Below are 18,710 nucleotides of genomic sequence, written 5' to 3' on the forward strand. Positions count from 1 at the left end.
TTTGTGAGAGAGAGTTGAGAAAGCCAGGTGCGGGGAGGGAGTGGGGAGGAGGTGCCGATTCCTCCCCAGCGCACACCTTCTTCCAGACCCGAGGGATCCCACTTTGAAAGATGTGTCTGTGCAGACGGAGCCACCATTCTCCACTTCCTGAAGCTGTTTGTGGCTGAGTTGCAGTATCTCTTTTGGTTCTTCCTTTGTGGAAGGTAGTTAGTCTTTCTCACTCCCTTCTTGGGGTGGAGGGGGTAGGCGGTATTGCTTTACAGGAAGTAAGGAGGGTGGGGTGGAGGGGAGTGACTTAGGGACACTCACAGCTCAGCTCTGAGAGATGCTTCCTCACCCACTCGGCTCTCCCTGGGGTGAGGTCACTTCCCTAGGCTCTGATTGGCTTCTTAGGAAGCCCTCAGTGAGCTGATTGGTTCCAGCCAGTTGGTCCATGCAACAGTCACGGGCGAGCTGCGTGTCCAGAATAGGAACTGAATAAGGAGGCAGGCACAGATAGCTGGGATGCTGTCATAGCGACCCTACTAAACATTTGAAAGTCATAAGGAGGGGATGTGGGAAAGCCTTCAAGAAATTGTCCAACCATATCCAGTCAGGCCGACTGAATTCCATACAGCATCAAGTGATAGAGACTGGCAATCTCATGTAAGGCATTTCTTACCCCCATTGTAAAAACTAAGCAGGAACTGTGAATCTATTGAGGGAAAGCACCTTGAAAGTCAGGCTGGGGTGCCGTAATAGGTGTTAAGGTAGAGGCAGCCAAGAGAACAGAAAAGGAAACAGGAATTGAAAGAGAACATTCCACAGTTATTGAGCAATTTGTGGTGATTGTTGTGTTTCTTTTTCTAGCTCTCCAAGGTGCTGGGTGAGTGGAATGTGTGGGGGAGGGGCCAGGGGACCTGTCACTGGGGTTTCCCATAGTCACACTTTAGCCTGTGATTGTTGGTGGGGAGAAATCAGCAACAAACAAACATAAAAGACACTGAAAAATCTCCTTTACTCTCCCGCCCCTGCAGCCGCCCCACCACATATACCAGTCCTACCTGATCAGCTATATCTGTGTCTATGTTGGGGGCACAGCCATGCCCTGAAATCCCACCTAATGCCAGCTTAGGACCCTGAAAGAGTCTAGACAAAAGACAGTAGAGGAGGATTGGAGCGCACTCCTGCCCCCACCTCTATGTACAATACATTTTTTCCCATTTCCCGGGAGAAAGGAGGACAAAGGTTGCAGTGACCACTTGGGCTCAGTTGTACTGCCTCACAAACAAAGTCAGAAAGATCAGACCATTCTTGGATCCTTTCCTAGCTGGCATCCTGCCACTCCTGGCAGGTGACCTTGCCGAACAAATGAACAAAGCCAGAGACACGGGATCTAGCAGCTTCCCCAGATTCCAGAGCCGTTCCAGGCAGAATTTGACTGTTTCCATTGACCTCTCCCCTACTTTCCATACGGGCAGGCTGAGGCTGAAGCCTGAGGTCTAGTCACCAGTTAGGACTGCTCTTTCTCTGCAGGACCACCTGAGAAGCTAGAGATTGAGGCTCCGATTGCAAACATTTAGAGAGGGCCCACACAGTGCTTGCTCAGCGCTGTGCTACCTGCCTGCCAGGGCCTGCTTATGTTGAACACATGGCTCCCCCCACACAGCCAGGCCTGTGCTGGCCCCAGGCAGAGTGGGTTCTCCGGCAAGAATCCTATCCTCCCCTGCCCTATGTTCCATCCCTAGCTTCTGGTCCCCTCCCACCTTAGGCGGGAAGCTTAAGAGTTGAGTCTCCAAACGTCACAGGGACTCAGGTGGTTTGAGGGAGGGCTGGATGGGAAACCTGGATGCAATGTGTAGTTTAGAAGATGGAGGTGGAGACCCAAGGGAATTGGAAGATCAGATGTCAGGGGGACAGGGCACCCATGGTTTGGCGAGGAAAAGACAATGACTTCCCTCAATTCATTTTTATTGCCGTTTGGACTTTGAAAGGAGGGAAGGGTGGCCTGCAGGCGTAGGCTGGCTGAGAACTAAGTCCAGGGGATAGGCTGCCGACTCAACTGAGCAAAGCACTGGTTATGGTCATGTGTTTATGGAGTTACAGTTTATGGAATTTCACCACTCCACAGCCTTGTGCCCTTGGGAAAGTCATGACAAGCCTGCAAACTTCAGTTTCCTCATGCATGAGACAGAATTCGGATTAGAGAGCCGCCAGGAATCCTTCAAGCTGGTGTTGACCCACCTGCACGAGTCCAAATGGTTTTGAGAACAAAGGTCAGGGCGTGTCCAGCTGTTGCTGAACTCATTCCATCCTCAGAATTCCCCCACCTATTTTCAGCCTGGGCAAGCTAAAGATACCTCAGGCATCCAGCCAGTCCTTTCCAAGAAACTGCCTCAGCCCCAGCGGTAGAAGCATCAGCAATTCTATCAACTATCGAGGGAGGTGACAACCCCTACAGCAGAGTTCAAGGTCACAATCTGCAAGCCAGGACTCAAATGAAGCTGTTCAACCGAGAAGTTTCTGACAGAGGAAGGGGCTGGTTGAGCAGGTCTTCATCTCCCATCATATCATTATGTCTGGCTGGAGGAAAGAGAGGAGGAATGAGCTAGACAGGAATAGCTCAGTTAGCTAATCTGGCCAGACCAGTGGTGACCCCCTCTCCATTGAACTTTCTCCTACAGAGCCTATTTCCTCAAGGTCATTTGGGACCAGAAAGCCAAAACATAAGAAGTTCTAGTTTCCTAGTATCACCTCAGAAAGATCTTTGCTTTACCCCCAACAGAACTTAATTTGGTATTTTGTATCCTAACGAGAAGGGATGTTTCCCCGGTCACCATAATGGGACTCAATGGAAAGACAAAGCTCCAGTTTTAACTGCAGGACCTGAAAGGCCAAGTAAGACCCAAGGCTTTTAAGACCTTTTGAAGGTCCAAGGATTCCTCAGACCCAGGCCTGACCAACACGGGGAGATACTATGCCTCCAAGACCTCTGAGTCTGGTACTATTCTCCATTCTCAAACACCTCCTCCTCCCTGGATCCCCAGCTCTAAGCTGGGCTTCCCCAAACTGGGTCCCTACCTCTCTCTGAATCTTCCCCAACCTGTGACTCCATTTCCCCTGGTGTATAATGGTCAATAGAAAAACATCCAAATTCTGTCTTTGCCATTCTTTGTTACATTCAGGGCAGCATCGACAGTACTAGAATAGGAGGGAGATTAGTTAGACCTGTCTTTGCCTTGCTAAAACGGATGGGGGGGACAGGGGCACCTGGGTGGCTCAGTTGGTTGAGCATCCGACTTCAAGTCAGGTCATGATCTCGCACTTTGTGAGTTTGAGCCCCGCCTCAGGCTCTGTGCTGACAGCTCAGAGCCTGGAGCCTGCTTCAGATTCTGTGGGTGCCTCTCTCTCTCTCTGCCCCTCCCTGTTCACACTCTCTTTCTCAAAAATAAACGTTTAGGGGCACCTGGGTGGCTCAGTTGGTTAAGCGTCCGACTTTGGCTCAGGTCATGATCTCACAGTCCGTGAGTTCGAGCCCCGCGTCGGGCTCTGTGCTGACAGCTCAGAGCCTGGAGCCTGCTTCATATTCTGTGTCTCCCTCTCTCTCTGCCCCTTCCCTGCTCATGCTCTGTCTCCCTCTGTCTCAAAAATAAATAAACATTGGGGCGCCTGGGTGGCGCAGTCGGTTAAGCGTCCGACTTCAGCCAGGTCACGATCTCGCGGTCTGTGAGTTCGAGCCCCGCGTCGGGCTCTGGGCTGATGGCTCAGAGCCTGGAGCCTGTTTCCGATTCTGTGTCTCCCTTTCTCTCTGCCCCTCCCCCGTTCATGCTCTGTCTCTCTCTGTCCCAAAAATAAATAAAAACGTTGAAAAAAAATTTAAAAAAATAAATAAATAAACATTAAAAAAATTAAAAAAAATAAACGTTTAAAAAATTAAAAAAGGTTTTAAAAAAATGATGGGGGGAACAAACTCACCTAAGTCAGGGACATAGATCTGGGGTATTTCCCATCATGGGGAGAGAACAGATGGAATCCCATTTGGACGGGTTTGAAAGACACCCTGGTACTCATCCTCCTTCTGCTCAGCTATGGCAGCAGATGCAGCTATTCTGGAAAGGAGATTCCTTCATCTAAAGAGGTCAAGGTAACTCTTTTACTTCATTTTTCTGAGGCATGAGTGGTAAGAGGAAGTGAAACAAAGACGGGCTCAGTGGAAGAAAGGGCAAATGCTGACCAGCCCTTTTCTTAGCCCTCCGCTTCCTGGCCCCAAGCGTCAATCCTGACCCCTAGACAGTCTTTCCTGCAGTCTTTCCTGTCTGACCATAGTTGGCTGCTCCTGGCCCCTCACCTCTCCCTTACTTGGCCTGGCTCCTGTTTTGAGACTTGCTCTTCACCCTGAGCCACCACTCTAACACCTGTCCAGAGACATCAGGGATGTCTACAAACTTCCCAGGAGCTGGACTGGGCCAGGTCAGGAGGTGTGACTTGGGGCCAGAAAGAGCTTATCACTCAGACGCATTGTCTTTGTTATTCTTTTCCTCTTGTTGACTTCTCTCCATGTCTGTCTTTGCCTCATGTCTTTAGCGTTGTGATGACCAACTTGGGTTACTTCTGGGTGATGTAGCGAGGAATATTGGAATTGCAGAATACACACGGTACGTCTTCCAGAGGGTCCATATTACTTTTAAGATTTGGTAGAGGAAGGTAAAATTATTGTTATGCTAAAACTACACAAATATATGGGGCAGTATAAATCAAAATTTGCACTTTTTCAACATAAAATAGGTACTTTTTTTGGCCAACAACATTTTTGGCTTCCGACAGGCTCCTTTAGAGAGTTCCAGAAGCCCTGGGGAAAAGGGTTCATTCTCCCGAATTTTAGCGGTCCCTCAGAGGAAATATTTGAGAAGCTCTACGTAGAGGTAACAACTTTAAGCCCCGACACCAGTCCGGAGTCAGACAGGGACAAAGGAGTGAAGCAGGTGAGTGTAATACGATAGAGTGTGATGCTAACTGCAAACGAGAGCCTGCCTGGTCCCTTCAGTTCTAACAGGTTGATACCATGAAGGAATGTGGACTGGTTGTGACCAAATATAATTGCTTTTTTTTTTTTAATTTATTTTTTTTAATTTACATCCAAGTTACTTAGCATATAGTGCCACAGTGATTTCAGGAGTAGATTCCTTAATGCCCCCTACCCATTCAGCCCATCCCCCCTCCCAAAACCCCTCCAGGAACCCTCTGTTTGTTCTCCATATTTAAGAGTCTCTTATGCTTTGTCTCCCTCCCTGCTCTTACATTATTTTTGCTTCCCTTCCCTTATGTTCATCTGTTTTGTCTCTTAAAGTCCTTATATGAGTGAAGTCATATGATATTTGTCTTTCTCTGACTAATTTCGTTTAGCATACCCTCCAGTTCCATCCATGTTGTTGCAAATGGAAAAATTTCATTCTTTTTTATGTTTTATTTTTTACATTTGAGAGAGAGTGCGTGAGCAGGGGAGGGGCAGAGAGATGGAGGCAGAATCCAAAGCAGGCTCCAGGTTCCGAGCTGTCAGCACAGAGCCTAACACGGCGCTCGAAGTCACGAGCAGTGAGATCATGACCTGAGCTGAAGTCGGACGCCCAACCAATTGAGCCACCCAGGTGCCCCAAGATTTCATTCTTTTTGATTGCCGAGTAATACTCCATTGTCTATATATACCACATCTTCTTTATCCATTTATAATGCTTTTTAAGAGAAGCCAGAACAGATTTTGGTAAAATCTGGTTATTAATTGTTTACCACCAATTCAAATTTTTAGGATGAAACTGTATAGGTTTCTAAATGGCTGCAGGCTGATTCCACCAGAGGCCCCCTGGTTTGCTGCTCCTGGCCTCAACCAATATTTCTTCTAATTTCCAAAGATATACAAGGCTCATCTGGGTTTCCAGGATCTCAGATTCTGTTCCCAAGAGTTCAGGGCAGTGAGGTGTATGAGGCTGCAGGGAGTTTGCAGCTGTCCTGCAAGAGAGCTTGAAGACATAGGACTGAAGAGAAGCCTCTGGGTATCCCTGGAAGGCTACTCCTTTCTCTAAGAAAAGCAAAGGAACCATTGGCCCCGGCCTGAGCATCCTTTCCTTGATCTACGGGGATATGGAGCTAAAAACATCTTGGGGTCGTGAACAGAAAGCCAAGTTTCCTCAGAGTTGGAAGGTAAGAGAAGGGTGAAAAAGCAGGAGTGAAATGCGAGAAGAGGAGACAAAGGTGGACAGGTGAAGGAGGAAGTCAGAATTTAGACAGGTGAAGTGGAGAGGGTCTTCAGCCACAGAATCATATAAGGGAAGCACAGTTCTCACACCCCTGAACCCCCCACCTCCCTTCCCAGCAACTGAAATCCTTCCTCTGTCTATCTGTCCAGAAAGTTAAAAATATCCAAGCTAGGCACCCAGCCCAGCCAGGACATTTCCGAGAACCTGTTTACCGACGATTTGATTGATTTGGAGAGGTAGCAGCTCCATTGCCCCAACAATGAGAATAGATCTTGCTTGGCATCCAAACGCTTGAGGCATGTGAGACCCACAATCCTGCACCTATGCTCTGTCTGGTCTCTTCTCCCATCATCACTCCCATTGCCTGGAGATGGCCAGTCAACTGGGCGTCAGAAAAATCCCAGCCTTCAGAGTCTGTTCCTTCTTTTCTCCTTACAGAATGGACCCAGGAAAGAATACAGCAGGGTCAAGCCAAGGGAAACCTCAAGACAGGACGGAAATAGCCCAAATAGGCTAAATTGGGCCTCAACAGAGGGCTCACCTCCACTAGCTTTTGTGCCACTTGGTCTGGTCCACCTCAGGGAAAAAAAATCAAATGAGATGCATTACCTGTGAATAAGGAGTCTGAGAGTTCTCTGCAGTGTCGCATTGTATGCCCATTGTATGTTCCTCGGTTTCTGTCTCTCAACGGTGGGAAGATTTCCCCTGAAGTTGTGTAGTGAAAAGTTAAGAAAGCTCAATTTCCAGAAGGTGACAGAGTTAATCCAGAGGCCTGTGAAGCACTCTGGGTGTATGAGAGAGAAAACTCTAGTGCTCCCTGAGCTATATGAGATGCAGGGTGTGCAGAGGACCTGGTCTGGCCTGGAGGTGGGAGTCCCAACCTCTCCCCTACCACAATTAACTCTAGGCTGAGTCAGCTTCTATACAGAGACTTCTCAGACTGTTTTGTTCCCTTAATACAGGAAGGAGGAATCAAGGGGAGCAAAGAGAGGACGGGCCTTATTTCTGCTAGGTCACAGAGGAAGAACGATTTTGGAGACATGCCTGGGAGTGAACTAATTAAGACTAATCAATTGTGGTGGACGTGGCTCCTCTTTTATTTTAGATAACAAGCACTTGTTTGCCTGTTCTAACACTTCACGTATTTAAAAAAAATTTTTTTTAGCATTTATTCATCTTTGAGAGACAAGAGTGTGAGCGGGGGAGGGGCAGAGAGAGAGGGAGACAGAATCAGAAGCAGGTTCCAGGCTCCAAGCTGTCAGCATAGAGCCCGACGCGGGGCTCGAACTCACAAACCACAAGATCGTGATCTGAGCTGAAGTCAGCCGCTCAGCCGACCGAGCCACCCAGGCACCCCACTTCATGTATATTTTTAAAATCCTCACCATAATCTTCCGAGGTAGGTATTATTATTATTATTTCCCACTTCACAGGTAAACAAACTGTAGCTCAGAAAGCTTAACCAAGTTGCCCAATCTTGTACAGCTTGTTAAATGGTGGAATTAAGATTGGAATTGAGATAGTTCAACTCCACTCTATATTATTTCTCCAGGAAGGCTGATCCCCGAACTTTTTCTAGGCTCCAGACTCACATATTGGGCCAGGACCTGTAGCCCTGGAGTTGCAGCCTCTCTGCAGAGTGTTTTTCAACTCAGGAAATGGTGGTAGATGAAGGGTAAGAACAAAGAATGAGACACAAATTTCTGCTCTTCTAGTCCAGGACTGTTGAGATCAGGGTGCTTGGGACAGGGGTTGTGACCATTGGAGGGTCAGTAAAAGATTTTCCTTATCTACCTTTTGTATTCCATCGCCTAGAGATAGTCCAAAGAAAGAATGCAAGGAGTCTGTAGGCTGTTGAAAGAAATGGGCAAAAGACACTCCTTCACCCCACTCCATACCCTCTAGTTCCTATGTGATTGTTGACCAGGTGCTCGGACTGATCTGTCTAAACTTCTCCCTCCCAGTGGCTCAACCCAAGTTACAACCTTGTGTTTCTGGTCTGTTGAGAGGTATCAAGCTAGTTATGGAATACTTGCCCCTTCCTTGTTAATTTTACTTTTTCTAGCTCTTTTCTCCCTCTAGATCATTTTCTTGCTGTCTTCTCTCAGACCTTCATATACCAGATTGGACCTAATGAATAAATGATACTAAGAACTGGATCTCCTCTAATGACTGCACGTGTAATTAAAAGGCACATGAGAAGAGCACGGGCAAGGAAGACCCCAAATCTACCCAGTTAAGTGGAGAAGCAGCTGAGCCAGTACCCAAGGAAGTGTACTTAAAGGAGCCTACATGCAGAAAGTGTCCTGAGGTAAGGTAGAAAATGTGTGTAAAAGGCAAAAGAAAGTCGGAGTGCAGCCTTTTGTGCTCTAAGGGAAGGATGAGTTTCCTGTGAGTGAACAGCTAGCTGCCTTCCTTCCTCCTATTTTGCTGCGCTGTTCCATACGGTTGTCACTGGTCACACGGAGCTAATTACATTTAAATTAATTAAACAAAAATAAAAATCCAGCTCATCAATCACACCACCACATTTCAGAGCTCAGTTGCCATACGTGGCTAATGGTTACCATTTTAGTGGGCATATAGAACATTTCCATCATCACAGAAAAGTTCTATTGGGCAGTTTGAATTTGAGGCATTAGGAGAAGATGCATAGGTTCTGGTTGTTTGAGAATCAGATCTCTAACAGACCTCAGGTGTCAGTTATCTACCCTCTCCCGGTTCTCCCCTTCTCATTTCTTGTCCCATTAGACAGTCTGTTTACACAAACAGCCAGGCTTTCTCTCCATCTCTCCCTCCTGCCCTCTGGCCGGCTCTTGTCCTTGCTCCACCCCACCAGTCCCTGGAAAACAAGCTGCACGAAAAACTTCCATCAACTTTGACCTAGTTTCCTGGTCAAATTCAGGGAATAAGGGAGGAGACGCCAAACTCTTGAACAGGTGAGAAAAGGAGGCAGCCCAGGTAAGAGTGAAGGAGAGAGTCACCATGGCAACAGGGAGCCAGAGGCTGACACCTTGGGAAAGAGAAACAGCCAGAAGAGAGAAAAGCTCCTGAAAATAAAAGGCTGATGAAGGAAGATTGAAGTGGGAAGGAATCTTTTCAGTCTTTTTCTTTTTTTTTTTTTCAACGTTTATTTACTTTTGGGACAGAGACAGAGCATGAACGGGGGAGGGGCAGAGAGAAAGGGAGACACAGAATCGGAAACAGGCTCCAGGCTCTGAGCCATCAGCCCAGAGCCTGATGCGGGGCTCGAACTCCCGGACCGCAAGATCGTGACCTGGCTGAGGTCGGACGCTTAACCGACTGCGCCACCCAGGCGCCCCTTTTCAGTCTTTTTCAATTCACACTGATTTCATTAACTTCCAGGAGTCTGAGGTCTGTAATTAGCATGTGGAAGTCCGCAAGAAAGTCACCCCCCAAATTCCTAGATAAGGACCAGATCTGTCTGCAAAGGTTTAAGCCAGAAACCAGGCAAGTACGTTGACTTCTGAGGTTTCAGGGTTCTCATACCCATCACCCCTTTAAGAATAAAAATCATTTCAATTAGAGGCGGACTTGTGGTATCTACTGTAAGAAATAGGAACTGCAGAAGCATATCCTAAGGGATGAGGGAGGGGTTAAATACTCAGGAAACATCTGAGTTATGATTACGTGTTTCTTCTATAGGAACTGTGCTAGGAGCAGCAGAGACAAAAGATGGTAGCTGCCTTCAACCAATACTCAGAAGTCTAGATCCTTAAGTCCTGAATGATTATCATCTTATAACTTACTGTATATGAACCAGGTTTAGCTGAGAAGAAACTTCAGCATGAGACCAAATTATAAAATAGGGAACCATAACCCTTTCCTTTCAGGTCTCTCACCGATCTTATTTCTGTGTATTTTGAGAGCTAATTTTATTTCTTAAAAGATGTTAATTTCTACACCCAATGTGGGACTCAAACTCACAACCCTGAGCCTCATACTCTGCCAATTGAACCAGCCAGGTGCCCCAAAAGCTCATTAAAAAACATTTTTAAAAAATCTTTAAGTATCTTCAAGTAAGTCCCAACGTGGGACATGAGCTCATGATCCCAGATCACCCTCCACCAACTGAGCCACCCAGGTGCCCCTGAAGAGCTCATTAAAAAAAAAAAAAAAAAGTGCATGCACTCCAAAATCCAAGGAATTTCATTCTGAGTTATCTACGGGTGCAGAAAACTAGCCTAGACCACCAGAATATCCCACTACAGTTTTTAGTTAACTGGAAAAAAGACTAAATGTAGCTAAAATTCCTTCCTTTTGCACCCCAAACCCCACCCCTGGACTACAATCATTAGGGTCAATAGGGAAGCTTTTCTCCACAGGATTTCCAAAAATGGGAATCACTAAGTAGGGGTAAAGCTCCTTCAGGCACACTTTCCAGTAACTTCAAACACCACCTCACAGACAAGAAAACCATTTTTGCCATTAAAAAACTTTATTTTTATTTTTTACAAAGAATATCCCCCACTTGGGGTGAAAATATATCTGGTTAAGTACAAAATATAGTTTTTATCATACAAAAAGATAAACATTTACAAAACAAAAAAAATGAAACCGCTTTCAGCCCACATACTTTCTCAGAAGAAGGTGGAGCTCAGTGCTCTGACACAGGACAGTGAACAAAGTGCTAAGGCTGAGGGGTCCGACCAAGTGCTCAAGGGCTGCAGTTAGAGAGGACTGTCAACATGCCGGGTCTCCTAACACTGCAGGGAGCCCTGGGGGCTGTGGCGAAGGCGGCCTGCTCAGTTCTCATGGCAATGTCTGGAAGCTCTGATCACAGTGTTGGCGGCATCTTGATCTACAGTTCCTCGGAGGGTGTGGAGAAGTCACAGTGGGTGATGCTGATAGCAACCCTTCTCACATAATTAAGAGTGTTAGAATTACAGAATTCTGTACACTGGGACAAAGCCTCAAAAGTGAGGAATAACACTTTTTTTTTGTCATTGTGCTTAGCCCTAGAGACGTAGTAGACCGGTTTTAGCTTACATTTGAGATAGGGAAAAAAATTTTTTTCGAAAGGAACTAAAGTGCCAAGAATTATCACCTCAGAAGCAAGTCCAAGGAGTCACATGAAAAGAAAAACACATTCTCCCATATGAAAATGTTTGCAACAGGAGAATACAGTGCAATAGGCTCAAAAAATGGCTTTTAAGACCTTTGGTGGGGCATGGTTACAACTGCTTTAAGCCAGATTAAAGTACATTCGAAGCAAACACAACCTTAGAGCTTCTTTTTAATTCACATGGGAAGCTCTTCTCCAGAAGTTCAAACCACATCAAGTTCTGGAAGGTTTTTCTTTTCTTTCTGCTGTAAGTGTAAAACAAAGGGCAACACTGATTTTAAGAACCTTCTTGTCCCAAAATTTTGGCCATGATTTTTTTTTTTTTTCCTTTTCCTAATTTGCTAAAGTGGCTCTGCTCCACATGGCACAAGAGTTCAAGATACAGAATCCCCTTCAAAAACCCTGGGGAAGACCATGTCAGGAGGCCATTTCTACCCCTTATTCAAACTTACTAAAAATGCCTTAATTTTCAAGATCTGAGAAAACAGGATGGGCCTGAATTTTTGTAGTGTGTTTTTAAACCCATCCAGCAAACACTCCCTATCACAACCTCTCCCTGGCTGAGGACGAGCGTGCACCATTTTAAGGCCCAGGAGGTCGCCTGCTGATCACCTCCTACACTGGGAGTCAGAGGCTGGGGTGGACCCATACCCCAATGGAGAGACTGTTGAGTCTCTGAAAAAGTAAGAGTCCAGGAAGAGAGGCAGAAAGAAACAAGTAAGTACAGCTGCTTCTTTTCTTCCACGTGTTCACTGCACATTGTTGTTGAGAATGCAGGGATCCACCTGGGGGTGGGGGAGGCAAGAAGGGAGAGAAAGAAAAGACCATTTTAGTTTGGGTAAGAACGGACAGAACCACCCAGTTTAGCAATACCTCCAACTCAACTTCCTATGGAAGGTTTAAGACAAAACGTAGTGCTAAAATGATAATTCTCACCTCTGTGTAGGTAGGTGGTGGCATGAACTGGAATTCGGGAGCGTACATAAAAATAGGGCTGTCTTGAGGACTGTCTGTGTCATCTAGCAGAGGAGTGGTGGGGCTCTCCAATCGGTGATCTTCAGGAATGATATCCATATAGCAAGGAGGAGCTAGAAAAAAATATAGGCATAAGAAGTCTGGCTGTGAAACACCTGACCATCACAATTTCACAAACCCAAGCAGGCCAAAGAGGAAGGATGGACATTATTAGGTCTGACTCACCTTCTGGGGTATCGGGGATGTTTAGATCTACCCAACTCATCTCAGAGCTGGTTCGGCTGGCCATGCTGGATGTCCGGCTGCTCAGACCTGACCGGCTACCAATTACGAGGGGCAGATCAAGGATGACTTTCTTGGAGCCGGGGACGCTGACATAGATCTAGAAAGGAAAAGGACAGTTTGTTAGATTACGGGTCTGGAGAAACCACTGCTATTTTGACAGAAGGATAATCTCTCTCTGACTCCACCCACTCACCAGTAAGGAGTATTCAACTCGAAGGATGTTGCAGCCCAGGATAGAAGGCCTAATCTTCTGCACCCGAAGGCTCTTGCCACGCCACGATGCACAGGTTCCTGAGATGATATGATTGCCTCTGACCGATGACAGCTTCTGCATCAACACTTTGGTTTGGCCATTGGCAAGGTAAGTGTGGCGGGCTACTATGGCAGCTTTGGGGACCACGATGCGGGAACATGTATTCTCAAAGTCAGCATGGATAGAAATCTCATCACCTAAAAAATGAGAAAGGTGAAAACTTATTAGCTGATGCTTGGTGCAATTAGTGACTTTTCTCCTATCCCTAGCCCCTGCCCTCACTCCCAAAACCACAGTCCCTGTTTTATCAGTCTACCATTTTAAGTACTAGGTTTTTACCTTCACAGAATCCTTTTCTGTCAATTCGGGCAGAGACAGACACTCGCCCATCAGGAATGAACATGCAGGAAACTTTCTTCTCCTTTTTAGCAGACACAGGGGCCTATGTTGAATAGGAGTAAAAAGAGGTTTTGAGAATTCTAGAGATCCTTTTTTTTTTCTCCTTTCCACTTCCTTACCTAGAACAGGCAACTTTCCTTCCCACCTTCGTAATTTAGGGCTGAATTCCCTGAAGTGCTTCAATCTAATACCTAAGACACTTAATTTATCATCCCCGAAACCCAAGAGAATAGGATTTTAAAATGAACCTCACCATTAAATCAGGAGTATTGACATCCACTAGATCCATCACTTCGAAAATTTTCTTGGTCTCTTGAGTGGGCTGGCTGGGACGATCAAGAAAAGCCTTCACCCAGTAGTCTACACACCCATACTTTCCTTTGAAGGATGTTCCCAGAGGCCTGTCGGGGGGGAAAAAAAGAAGCAGTTAATCTACAAACGCTCTCCAAGAACAGGAAGTGACCAAAGGCTGGGAAGAGTGTGAGAGATTAAAAAGTCCAAAGATGCATTCAGCAGACACCTACCCCTGAGGAAGCTCAAAGCCGAACTTGTACTCGTATTTGTTTCCAGGTCTCATGATCACCATCTCATTCTCACCTGAAAAGAAGGAAAAGCGAGTAGCCCATAAGTTTCTTGTTACACTTAAAATGCAATTGTGCGATAAGGAGTTCCTGGGCAGCAAGCAAGCCTACTGTAGTTCCCCCACTTTTATCCGGTATGTTCTTAAATGAGATTCTGACGCATTTTGTTGGGCAAAAAGTTACAAAGCCCTGCAGTGATGACAGGCTACTATCATCTCAAACGGGAAGCAAGCAAAGAATAAGCAACTTATGCATAAAAAAAAAATCCTTAAATAGCTAAGGCAACACCCATCAGGATCACCTTCAGATCACAACACTGTAGGAAACTGTACAAATCACCATTTTTTTAAGGAGTCTGCAAGTCAAAACTTAAAAAAAAAAAAAAAAAAAAGGAAGCAACACGAAATTCAAGCCGCTCAACCCGAGCAACTTGGAATATTTAGCAAAAGCTCCAACTGTCCGTTTCAACTCTTCCCGAATCAGCTTCCACCCTCCCGGCAGACAATGGGGCCACTCACCTGTGGGCTCGTCTTCCAAGAGAAGCGTGTCTTCGTAGCGCAAGTACTCGGAGGTCTGTTTGCACTGCTGGGATCCCTGCATCCACAGGACCTTCGCCACTCCGCAAGCCAGGATCCTGACAGCTTTGACTCGAGTGACTTCACAAACCTCCACTACCACCCGGCCAGCCACCTTCTCCCCACAGCCGTACACCTTTTCAGGGTCGTTAAAGACCACCTCAAAAGATTTGATCTTCTTGAACATCACCATGATTGGACCGGGTTGGCTTAACAGTTAAAAAACGGGGGAGAGAAAGAACAACAGCAAAAGTCCCAAATCCAAAAATTACAGAAAATTAAGGTTATCTCACTCTCCAACTCTCCACTAAAATCTGATGGAGATGTCAGGAAAACCTAAGCTGCGGGTTATGCCAAGGAATTTCCAGAGAAAAATCAGCTTTTTTTCCCCCTTTCCTCCAACAGCTGGAGGAGTGCTCCGGAGCTCGGCGAAGCCACTCACGAACCTGGACCGAAGAGAGCAGTGTACAGTTGCTAGCGTGAGCCGGAAACTGTTTTATATAGTAGTCAGGCACCGCAGGGCCACGCGAGCGCTGGCCCGGAGGCTCGTGCTGCCCTCGTGCACAGCCCTCCCATTGGCTGCCCGGTCCTTGTTTACCGGGAGCCCAACCAATCGGCGAGGTCGCAGCGGCGCGTGGACACGGTGTGCGCCTGGCGGGGAAAATGGTTGTTGTGCACCGCCGCCTCGCCGGGAGGAGGGGGCGGAGGGGCTGCGAGCGGCTGCCCTCCGGCCCAGAGGAAGCGGGGCCTCTCTGACCCTAGAATTTATCGCGGGCTGGTGGCCATCGGAGGGTGGGTGCAAATGCTTCTGGGCTGGGAGCGGCGTTTGCGGCAAAAGGAAAATGTGCTTAGGTGGGAATTTCATGCCTAGCCTTAGCCAGCGCAATTAATTTAGGGGCGACTGTTTATTCCCGGCTCACAAGTCGCAAGTCCTGTGAAAAACAATCCCTTCACTCCAAGAATACCTCAGATTTGGGGCGGAGGCCAGGGAGCGCTGGTGTTACAGTTCAGGAAGAGACCCTTTGTCCTTCTCTTGCCCCGCGGCTCTGTCAGCACCCAACCGACTGTGAAAGAAAAGGAGAACTTGCCACAAGTTGTAACCCCCCTTTCAGTCCTCAGTGGACAAAGGGTATGCTCGGCCTTCTTCCTCCCTCTCTAGCCCCTCGGAGCCCCGGAACTGCGTGCCTGCGCTGTTCTCACTCCCTGTACCCTCTATTCTGTTCTCTGTGTTCTCTGGAGCGTAGAAACAGGGCGTGTTCACATCCTGTTGGCTTTATCTCCCCGTCTCTTCAGTTTCTGCCTGCAAAGTTGAGGAACATTTTGTTTATGTTCCCCCCGGTTACCTATTACTCCTTAGTAAGGTGTGCTCTCTGGGCTCTGATTCTCTCACTGCCTACTTCTCAGGAAAGGAAAGGGGGGGGGGGGGAGACGTTTCACTTGCTTCGCCTTCCTGAATTCCTTGCGCTGCTTCTTGTCTGCATCCCCTCTGAAACTCACTAAATCAAAGGTACGTTCCTAGATCTGTTGCTCACACTGTTCACAGCCTTCTAGTTAAAAGTTCTCTTGTTTGTAACCAAAGCGTCAGTGGAGAGATGGCTGTTTTCCTGCTTGAAGGCAGAGTGTTCCTATCTTTCAAAAATGTTCTTCGAAGCCCTTCAGAAATCCCAGTAAGGAAACAAGACAAAAGGGTCACCGGGACACTATATGTTCAAGATAAAAGAGACCCTGACTCCTCACTCTGTGTCGTCCTTTGGCTGCCACATAGGTTTCCCCCCACCCCACCACTGGGCCATGAGATGACTTAGGAGCTGACTCCTGAGAAAGTACTCGAAAATACAATCAGAAAGACTTGCAGCAATACAGGGATTTCCCCCCATACCTTTGCTTCGATTCCTGGGCCTCCCTCATGTCTGTGTTGAAGTATCAGGAGATTATGACCTCATTTTTTTTTTTTTTTTAATGCTAGAAAGAGGAAGATAGTGCTTCCAAGACTGAGATGGGGAAGTAAATGAGAAACGTTAGGATATACAGAAATCCTATTGTCAGCAAAAAGAAAGCTGTTCATCGCTGTTAAGGATCCTTCTTTCCTTCCTCATACACCATAACTGGGTTGACACCCTAAGGCTAACAAGTTACAACTCAGCACCACTATTAAGCAAGCTCAACACTCAGGCATCAAAACTCTGTTGGAAATCACACACACCCCATCAACCCTCAGGAACAAAAAAGGGAACATGTTGATCCTTGGGGTGTGTGGGTTTGAGGCGGCACCCTGGTTTAGAAAGTTAATCAACAAGCGACTTGTTTTCCAGGCTGTCAACAATATTGATTGAATTATCAGGAGTAGGCAGGGTAGGACTCTCACCAAAATAATTTTAAAAATTCAAAACTGTGTCTTCTGGGAGAACTTTTAGTTTGATGGGTATGAAAGTGTACATAGATATGAAACATCAAAATGTTTAGGAAGAAATACATGAGCCAAGTGCGTGGTATGTAGCTACATAAATTCTGAGGGGCAAGGAGGAGAGGTGGGTAGAAATAGACCAGGATGTTGTTGATTCAGGGCGTTTTAGAGAAAAGGGAATGCTGGTATTTATTTGGGCACATCTATGAAGGGCTGAATTTTTTGAGCTTTTAAAAATCTTCAAGCAATTCTCTCTTGCTCTAAGTTTCTCTCTTGGGCTCAGTTTTTTTTCTTTCTTTCCCAGTTTGCAGAACTCAGTACAGACCACTTGTTTGCGCTGTATTTGTTCCCTTCCGGGCCAAAAAACTATTTAGACTTGGCAGTAAGCAGCTGCTGGCCAGGCCCCTGGCCAAGGCGTGTTCTGAAACGAAGCCCTCTTGGACAGAGTTGTTTACGACCTTTCACCTTATAACCCGGTATTCTGATTAAAATCTGCTCCCTGAGTCTTCTTTCTCAGTTCCTGCATTAAAGAAAGAAAAATCTTGTAAGTTCCTGTCCCAAAAGCAGGGGACATACAGTCGTGGGGTGCGGTGGCGCAGTGGGGGAGGGGAGGGCAAGTCTAGGAGGAACAGCGAAGTAGGGCTAAGTCCAGGAGTTTTGCAAGTTAGATCATCTTTACCTGCACCTTCCCCACCCTCTTAATCTCTGTGCCAATAAAAAGCCCAGTGGTGATTGTTGTTTGTTTTACTGGCGTTAGTTGAGTAAAGCCAGAGCTCTCAGGGAGGGAAGTGCCCTTCCTACTCTGTTCCAGCCAGGGTCAAAGTGCTGGCTGCATTGCTCTCTTCCTTAACTTCTGGCCTGATAAACACTTAGAACCCTAAAGTTCCTAATGGAGGACAAATCCTTTTCTTTGTCACCTCCACTCTGTGAACTTGCCTTTACTGTGTCCATCAGGCTTTCCTACTTTTTTCCCTCGGCAATGTTAGTTTAGAGGCAAATAAAGGCCCAAAGGAAGTGTGGGATTCCAGACTGCTCAACTGTGGAGCATGCCTCTGGGTCAGGAATAAGAATATATTAATAATTGTACAGCGTCTTGAGTTCAGAGTGCCTTTTTTTTGTCATTTATCAAGCACCTGTCATGGACCAAGTCCTTAACATAGTTATTTCAATGACATTTTATTTGTAAGTGCATCTGTCATCTTGTTCCAGAAAGGACTTAAGGTTAGATTATTTCATTGAATTCTCACAATAACTCTGTGACTCAGGGTTGATTAAGTCAGGCTCAGAGGGTTAAGTAACTTGCCTTGAGGTCACAAATTTTGTAAATAGAGCCACATCTTGAACCCAAGTTTGTCTGGTCTAAAGTATTGAACTCTTTCAGTTTTCCTGCCTCTCAGTACCTTAACACATTGGTTGTAGTTTCTTTTGGTTTTTTAAGCTTATTGATTTTGAGAGACAGAGAGAGCGGTGGGGGGGGGGGGGGGAGGGCAGGAGGGGCAGAGAGAGCGGGAGAGAGAGAATCCCAAGCAGGCTCCACACTGCCAGCGCAGAGCCCAGTGCAGGGCTTGAACTCAAGAGCCATGAGATCATGACCCTAGCTGAAACCAAGAGTCAGAAGCTTGGTACTGAGTCACCCAAGTTCCCCAGTGCTTTAACCCATTGTATCTTGTATCTTGTTTAATCCTACTGTAAAGGATTCAGGGCAAGACTCATAACGTTTTAGAGTCAAAGGGGACTCTAGCAGTCTTTAAAAAACAAACAACAGTGACAAAACAAAAAACAAGACCGAGGACATAAAGCTAATAACTGGTGCAGCCATTCTCCAAACCCTGGATTCTAAACACTTAACGTAGAGCTCTTGTCTCTACGATGCTTGGTGAGGGTTCTTGTTTTTTTTAGTTTAGATTTAATTATTAAAAATT

At 46.4% G+C, this 18,710-nt stretch overlaps 1 protein-coding gene across 1 annotated transcript; it reads right to left on the bottom strand.

The window, feature by feature from the left end:
• Window positions 1–10,668: 10,668 nt before the first annotated feature.
• On the bottom strand, window positions 10,669–14,866 carry TXNIP (thioredoxin interacting protein). Its single transcript, XM_003990549.6, has 8 exons — window positions 14,328–14,866; window positions 13,753–13,825; window positions 13,482–13,629; window positions 13,169–13,271; window positions 12,770–13,026; window positions 12,517–12,673; window positions 12,253–12,404; window positions 10,669–12,101 (listed from the first exon to the last, which is right to left on the bottom strand). The coding sequence occupies exons 1-8, from the start codon at window positions 14,575–14,577 to the stop codon at window positions 12,066–12,068; spliced, it is 1,176 nt and encodes a 391-aa protein (XP_003990598.2). The 5' UTR covers window positions 14,578–14,866; the 3' UTR covers window positions 10,669–12,065.
• Window positions 14,867–18,710: the final 3,844 nt, after the last annotated feature.

This window comes from Felis catus, chromosome C1 (genome assembly GCF_018350175.1).
Source record: "Felis catus isolate Fca126 chromosome C1, F.catus_Fca126_mat1.0, whole genome shotgun sequence".
In the NCBI taxonomy this organism is placed as follows: domain Eukaryota; kingdom Metazoa; phylum Chordata; class Mammalia; order Carnivora; family Felidae; genus Felis; species Felis catus.